A 7,854-nucleotide genomic window follows, 5' to 3' on the forward strand; every position below is an offset into this window, starting at 1 on the left:
TTTTTTTTTTTTTTTTTTTTATGGTCGCAGTTTTGCACACTTAAGTAACACCATGTAAATGATGTGTGTTATTCCCATGTATAACTCACAGGAAAATGGCTCACAATCTTTATTTTGACTGTTTAGGAAAATATATTTTATTTGCTAGCTCTTCACCACAGTTTCTTCTAGCTGAGAAGTTTTGTAGTTGAGCAGATTTAAACTCCCTAAGGGGCAATATCGACCATTATGGATTTCTGAAATTCAGCATCAGACAGAACCTCTGAGACAGAAGGCCTAAAGGTTGCAAAGGCCTCAGGCAGATTAGAAACCAATTCTGCAGGGGAACGTATGGAAGTATGCTTATGGCTTCTGCTGTGAGTCGGCAATCAAGGTTGCTATTTGGCCTATAAAATCCTGCATAACTACGGTGAAATCCCCTGGGGATAAACTAAGGAGGGGGAACCCATGCCTGACTGCGCTAAGGAATACTCAGAGGGCAAGATTGTAGAGTGTTGGTGTCGGGCCTTTAAAAGGATCCCTGCAGGCAGTACCAGAGCAGTTAGTGGACTGCAAGCTGGAAGGACCCCTTACAGCGACACTGCTCACAGTGTGTCTGGGATCTGACATGGTGGTATGCTGCAAGGCAGGGAAAACTAACCTTAAAGGAGAACTATGGGGTTAGGGCTTTTCCCCATAGTTCTCCGAAGGGTAACGGGAGGACACAAACTAGCGTCCTCCCATCACCCAAAGCTCAGTATACAGCTTGCGGTATACTGAGACGCCGCAGTCGGAACGGATCCCGACAATTATGTCTGGATCCACCCAGCTGCGTGAGTGACAGCTGGCTCTGTAACGAGCACCGGTATGTGTTCGTTCACTTCCCGATCTACTGAGCCGACCTGTGACAGTTTCATTGCCACAGGTCGGCTCAGATTATGAGGCTAAGTGAAAATCAATTGCCTCATAATTCTCCTTTTTAAGGTACAAGGCTAGGCTACAAGAAGGGGGTTAGACGACGCAATTGTCCAGTCTGGCAGGGTCCAGGTACGGCCTCTAAAGCAAGGATATTGAGGATATGCCAATCTGGATAGATGTGCACAGAGACTAGCTAATGCAGGTGTATGAGAATCTTGATTTGAGGAACAATAATCTTGAATGTAGGAAAAACATTGCTATAAAGGTAAAACTGAGGCATGCGGGGTTGGCCTGGTCACTGTCGGGTTTTTTTTTTTGTGTGGTTGTTTTTTTTTTTGTTTTTGTTTTTAGGTCAATGTCCAAATCCTCCTGCAGGCAATAGTATAATTGTATTTGAATCCTGTTCTCCAATGAACGAAAGAGAAATATATGTTTTATTAGCATGTAATAGTTATATATACAATGAGAGAAATGTTATGAAAACTGGAGCAGTTGTCCATACTAACCAATCAGCTTCTATCTTTCATTTCCAAAGCCTAACTGAGCAAACTGACAATAGAAGCTGATTGGTTACTATTGGCAACTGCCCCAGATTCTGTCTGCTTCAGTTTTGATGTGTAATATAGCACAATGCAATTTTCACAACGATCCCTTGCATTGTTAGAAATTGTAGAATTGGACCTGTGACTTGCAAAAACAAAATACCACATACTCCGTTTTTAAATACCTTTTTTAGATCTTTTAGATTTAGCTAATGAGGTGTGCATGAGAAATACTGATTTTATATTTATTTGTCCCTTTTTAACTACAGGTTACAAACCGTTATGTATCTCAGCTGAAGGACGGACATAGAAATCATCCATTTATTAAGGAATTCCAAGCCAAGGTAATATTTACAGCCCTTTACATGAAGTAACTATGATTTACACTTTTCTGCTTTTATCTGATTTTTAGTTTTTGGGTTGCTGGTACCCCAGATTGTGGAGCAGCGGTCAGCTTTAGTTAAAAGATGGATCCAACATTACTTTCATCAGTGTATTTCCAACTTTTGCAGTCAAATTTGAACCCCCCCCCCCACTATGTGTTCCCATTCACACATCATATCTAAAATATTCTATTCTAAGCTATTCTGAGCAATTTCAGAGGGACAAACTGGGGACAGAGTCAGTTTCCCCTCATTGACATACAATACCCTGAGATCTCTGCCGTGACAGGGGAGGGACTGGATTCTCCCCGCTCCGATCCTCCAGCGCTGACTGGCGGAACGGACGGACGGGGGAGGGGGTGGGTACAGCTGACTCTGCCTCTAGATAGGCAGAGCCAGCTGTCACTCACGCAGCTGGGCGGATCCAGACATAATTGTCGGGATCCGCTTCAGCTGCGGCGTCTCAGTATACCGCAAGCTGTAGCTCGCGGTATAATGAGCTTAGGGTGACGGGAGGACGCTAGTTTGTGTCCTCCCGTTACCCTTAGGAGAACTATGGGGAAAAGCCCTAACCCCATAGTTCTTTAACCCTTTGTTAGTGCAGGCAAAGTTGAAATGATGATCTGCCAGCACAGTATAGACAGGGTTAATTATTGTGAATGTGAACATTACAGCCCCTTCCTTAAAATTACAACTAGAGAAGCTAGGTAGGATTTTTGTAAGCAAATAAAAAGGACTTAAAATTGTAAGCAGCAATTTTTAGATATTTAAAGGAGAATTATGGGGAGAGTGAAATACACTCTTCCCCATAATTAAGAGTCGATCTGTGACACTGAGGCTTTTGCATGTTGGCTCTATTGATCGGAAACTGAGTGATAACATACTTCCGATCGATGAGTTCCCAATCTTCTCCCTGGAGAGCGTAATGACTGTCAGTCACCACTCCCTGCAGGGATTCCCCCCTCCCCTCTCTCTTGTTCCAGCGCTGACTGGAGTGATGGATGGGGGAGGGTTGGAGAGGCAGAGCCAGCTGTCAATCGGGTGGCGGGGTGGATCCCGGCAATATTGTCAGGATCCATCCTGGCTGCAGCGCGGCTCTGCGGGCAAGTTTTGAGACACAGGAGGACCTATTATAGGTTCTCCTGTGATCCTAAAGATAACTATGACCAAAAAAAGGTTACCCCATAGTTCTCTTTTAAGTTATGCAATGTGCATAGAAACATGTAACAAGTATAAAGTAGGTAGATGTTATCCCAGTTTGGCTGAAAAAATGGAAATGCATTTTGCAGCGTTGGCTACATTACAACACTCACAGGGACCATGGGGAACAAAAGTAGCCACCCTCCAGAAGGAAGGACAGTGTCAGAGATGATTTGAGGATCTATAGATGAGTGATACACAAATGAGATACATTTTTGTTAATAGTTAAGATACTTGAATGTATTTTTATGATTTAAAAAGTTTAGTGTACCTTTTAAGCCCAAAGCAATCAAAAACATGTATGTTAGTCAAGGAAACATTATTACTTATAAATAAACAGAGTGAAATGTATTTCTTTAAAAATGCACAATGTACATTTACTTTTATCTTAACATTTTCTTCAACAGGAAAATGAATTTGACCGCCTTGTCCTTCAATATGCTCCCAGCTCATGAACTGAGCCTGATTAATTTATATTTGTATACTTTGGAAACAGGCTGAAAATCTCAAGATAATTCTCTATCTGCTTCACAAAGATTACTTGTAACTCTGTAAAGTGAATACAGTTGGTATACTGTAGATACTTTCCAGTGGAGAGCATGATATTTCTACAAATTTTCACTGTAGTGCGTTCATCTGTTTCCTTTGTACCTGCCGACATTCCCAATAAAACAACTGTTTTTACTACCAAAGGTATTTGTGCATTAAACATTATGCGTCTGTTGTCCAATTTTTCCGTATGCTATGTTGACTGACTCTGTTAAAAATATTATTTACTAAATCAGTTTAACATAGGTTAAAAGTGTTCTAAAAACATACTCGGGGGAATTTATTAAAACTGGAGCAGCTGTGTATTTCATCCAATCAGCGTCTGTTTAATTTTCAAATCTTAACTGAAGAGGGAAGCTGATTGGTTGCCATGCACAACTGCTCCTGTTTGGATAAATTCCCCCCACTGTATGTTTTAATAGGTTTACTATGTTTTGCGACAACTGGTCACATTACACATTTTGACATGTGCATCATCCGAGGAATACCAAATCCAAAAGCCCTGCTCCATGAAGAGGGAATGTTGTCCTTGGAAAATGTTCCACAAGTAAGTGCACAGGGTATTTTATTGGGAAAGGAGGAGATGTAAATGTTTAATGATAGAATGATGATAGAAACAGTTAAAACTTATCTCACTATGTAGAAGTTATTTTAAGTACTACACATAGAAGAAAAGAGAGAGTGTTTTGTTTATGCCATTTGTGTGCCTTCTTTTCTCTATGTGCACTTTTAGTGGTAGTGCTATGATGTGTATATGTAATATCTCGGCTGTTATTTCTAAGTCAGTGAAACCCCACATCATTCAAAATGCAGCCCTAGATAGAAGTGTGCAGTTTCATTACCCATAATACTCAAGGCAAAGAAATAAATAAAAGTGCTTTTACAAGAAATCAGTTTATCTTTCCAGTATAGGCAATGTCTTGCCCCAAGTGTCATTTTGCAAGCTAATGCCTATAGTTATGCGATAGATCTATATGGCAAAATCCTTAGGATGTCCTGCTGCACTCCTTAACTAACCCCTGGAGGTGGGAGCTGTAGTGACTGCGGATAGAACCACGGTATCAAACAGAACAAAGTGTCAACAGCACACCGAATTATGTTGTCAATTGCTCATCCATTATTGATGTATGTTGTCACATTGAAGCAGCATTTCAGGGCTGTGCAGGGTCCACTTTATCATACTGAGCTTGATGAAGGGGACCCTGTGCTGCCCCAAAATGTTGCTTCATTGTGACAACATACATCAACAATGGATGAGCAACTGCCCACATGTGCTGGTGACACTTTGTTGTATATCTGTATGGCAGGTACAACATGAAGCTGACTGAAAAATAATGATCTACTAAATCTTACCAGCTTAAGGTGCCCACACACCTTGCGATAAACGTATGATTATCGCAAGGTGTGTGGAAGGCGTGCAACCTCTGCTACTGTAGGGTCGAACGACTTTTATCTTAGGAACATGTTTGACGTGTTCGTACCGTGTTTCCCCGAAAATAAGACACTGTCTTATATTTTTTTTGGCTCAAAAAAAAAAAAAAAACACACTAGGTCTTATTTTGGGGGTAGGTCTTATTTTTTTGTTTTTTTTAATGTACAACAATTCGCACTTATTCATGTAGAAAAGTCTACATGTATTTGTGTACAAAAATATGATGATCAGGGCAATTAGAGGTGACGTACCTTTCCAAGAGCAATGTGATAACCAATCGCTGGCCAGAATGAGCGAAGAGCACTTTCACTATCGATTCCTCACAGGCGGAGTGCATTTGGTATCACTCCGCCTGTGACAGGAGCCGGCGCTATAGAGGAGGAATCGGCTTATGCGGCTCTGCTCCCTCCGGTGACGCCTCTCTTCCTCTAGCACTGGCTTAGTTGGCACCGCTGATTCTCTCCTGCGGCTCTTCAAATTCCACCTTATGCCACCACCGACCATGGGAATGGTCACAACTAGGTCTTATTTTCAGGGTAGGTCTTATATTTTAGCAATTCCCAAAAATAGTACTAGGTCTTATTTTCAGGGTAGGTCTTATTTTCGGGGAAACAGGGTATGATAAATGCTGCACGGGCCAGTCTGCGCAAGCGCACACTACCCGTTCAGCATTGCGGTCATCGGAAATCACGCCCCAGAGCGGGGTGGGCTTGCGATTATGGCAAGTACGATCTGCCTGTCCAAGATAGGAAAATCGTACGTATTTTTAATTACCTTACAACCATCGCAAGACAAAAGTCTTGCGATGGTTGTAAAGCTGGCACAAGGGTTAACTGTCTAAGCTGAAGTCAATGTAATATAGAAGGCAGAGAGAGGGTGAAGAGCAAATTATTCTGAACCTACTATAGCTTGTCATGTTAGAGAGTAGGCTGGAGGATTACTACAGGGGTTGCAGAGTGAAACCGGCCCATGCTTTGTTCCTGTGTGGGGGAGACCTTGCACCATACTCTATGAATTCCTCTGATTTTGTTTTTTAAATTTTACTAGGAAAAAAGAAACTGCACTCTATAAATAACTTGTCCAGTACCAGCTACCATAGTAGTAACATCTATGAGAAATAGAGATGTTCATATTACAAAACGCATACAGTAAATGTACATTTGTTTGTTTTAATGATGTGCGAAGACGTAGTCATGAAAGGTGAGGGATACTAAAGGCAGTGAATCAAAGGTGCTTTGGTGTACAAATTTCAACCACCAAAAGTGTGGTCCCAGCTTTGTGACTCTCCATGAACAGTGTCTCTTCACTAACTGACATGCTACTCGTGCTTGTATCCACTGAGAGTATTCTTGTCTACTGTCCGTCATGCTCCTGGTGCATTTCACCACTGATTGCCACCTTATTCCCAACTTGTCTACTAATTATCAGGCTACTGGTGCACCTTTTCACTGACTGCCTTGTTTCTGTCATATTTGTTCAAGGTCCGCCATGCTACTGGCTCTGTTGTCTACTTACTACAATTGTTGCAGCTTATCTGCCCACTAACTGCAAAGTGCATTTGTCCACTGTGAACCATGCTACCAAGGCACTTCTTTTCTTACTACCACTATATTTGTCCACTGACCTCCACGCTACCAGTGCACCCTTACCCACACAGTTACACTGCTGATGCACCTGTCCATTGACAGCCATGCTGTGGTGCACTTGTTCACTGACTGCCCTTGGTAAGGGATATTTGGGGGTGTTGGGTCCCCCCTAAAATTCCTACCAGATCTAAAGGGTATGGTTTGAATTGGTAAAGGGGACTCCACGCTGTTTTATTTTTATAACGTTAGAATTTAACAAGTTCATTTTGAATGACATTCGGGGAAAAAATGTGGATGCATCCAAATTTCGTTATTGGAAAATTCAGATACGTTGTGATTCATTATTTCTTTCTTTTGGATATTCTGATGCATCCTAATGTCTGAATATGCCGATATTTGTCCAAATTTCAATTCAGAACTAAACAAATAGCACATGTCTACCATGCAACCATTGCATGTAGACAAGTAGAATGCAGGAGATCATCTTCACCGATATTGCAACACAGGATGAAAAAAGTTAAAACAAGTATGTTATTAAAAAGAAAATGTCAGGCTGGGTTCACACCTGGGCGTTTTTCAGTGCTGATCGAAGCACTAAAAAACGCTCAAGAAGTGAAATCCTATGAATCCCTATGGGCATCTCTCTGGGCTCAAAAACTTTAGGTAATGTATGTTCCTTAAAAATCAGAAAGGATATAAATCCACTTTTTGTGCACTTAATGTCTTTGCAAGCCCAGGTATTACATTGTAAAAGTAGTTGTGACATTATCACTGTGCTTTACATACCCTGTGCAGAGATGTGGAAGGGGACCAGCAGGCTTCGCCCACTATAGGCTGCCTGTTGAAAATTACAGGAGCGGCAGGGACAAGACCAGTCACCCTGCACAAGGAGAGAGCAGCATTGACTGGTCTTTATTACAGGAAGCTTCTACACATAGGAAAAGTCTCACACTTTATTACTGCACAGACTTGGAAGAACTACACAAAGCACACAGAGAATGAAGTAAGAATACACATCTTGCAGTTCAACTTTAACATACAATATGCAGGCATTGTAGGGCTGCAACAACTAATCGACATAATCGATTATTGAAAAAATTGTCAACTTTTTCAATCGATTAATCGGCTTCCGATCAGTTGGTCCTGTTCACGGCTCCACACACGCTATGCGCCGCACCTCCTCCCCACCTCACACTCGCCGCTGCCAGACCCGCCTGCATGGACGCTCTTTACGCCGCACCTCCTCCCCGCCTCACATTCACCGC

General features: G+C 41.9%; 1 protein-coding gene across 3 annotated transcripts in view; it reads left to right on the forward strand.

Annotated features, from left to right (window-relative positions):
• Positions 1 to 3,732, forward strand: part of COPE (coatomer protein complex subunit epsilon) — a 15,541-nt gene extending 11,809 nt beyond the window's left edge. For all 3 annotated transcript variants that reach the window (XM_018568075.1, XM_018568077.1, XM_018568076.1), the window contains 2 exons: positions 1,709 to 1,783; positions 3,430 to 3,732. In XM_018568075.1, the coding sequence (XP_018423577.1) occupies positions 1,709 to 1,783; positions 3,430 to 3,477 (123 nt within the window). In that variant the 3' untranslated portion in view covers positions 3,478 to 3,732. The remainder of the gene's footprint in view (positions 1 to 1,708; positions 1,784 to 3,429) is intronic.
• Positions 3,733 to 7,854: the final 4,122 nt, after the last annotated feature.

This window comes from Nanorana parkeri, unplaced genomic scaffold, assembly GCF_000935625.1.
Source record: "Nanorana parkeri isolate BGI_ZX_2015 unplaced genomic scaffold, ASM93562v1 scaffold1135, whole genome shotgun sequence".
Taxonomy (NCBI): domain Eukaryota; kingdom Metazoa; phylum Chordata; class Amphibia; order Anura; family Dicroglossidae; genus Nanorana; species Nanorana parkeri.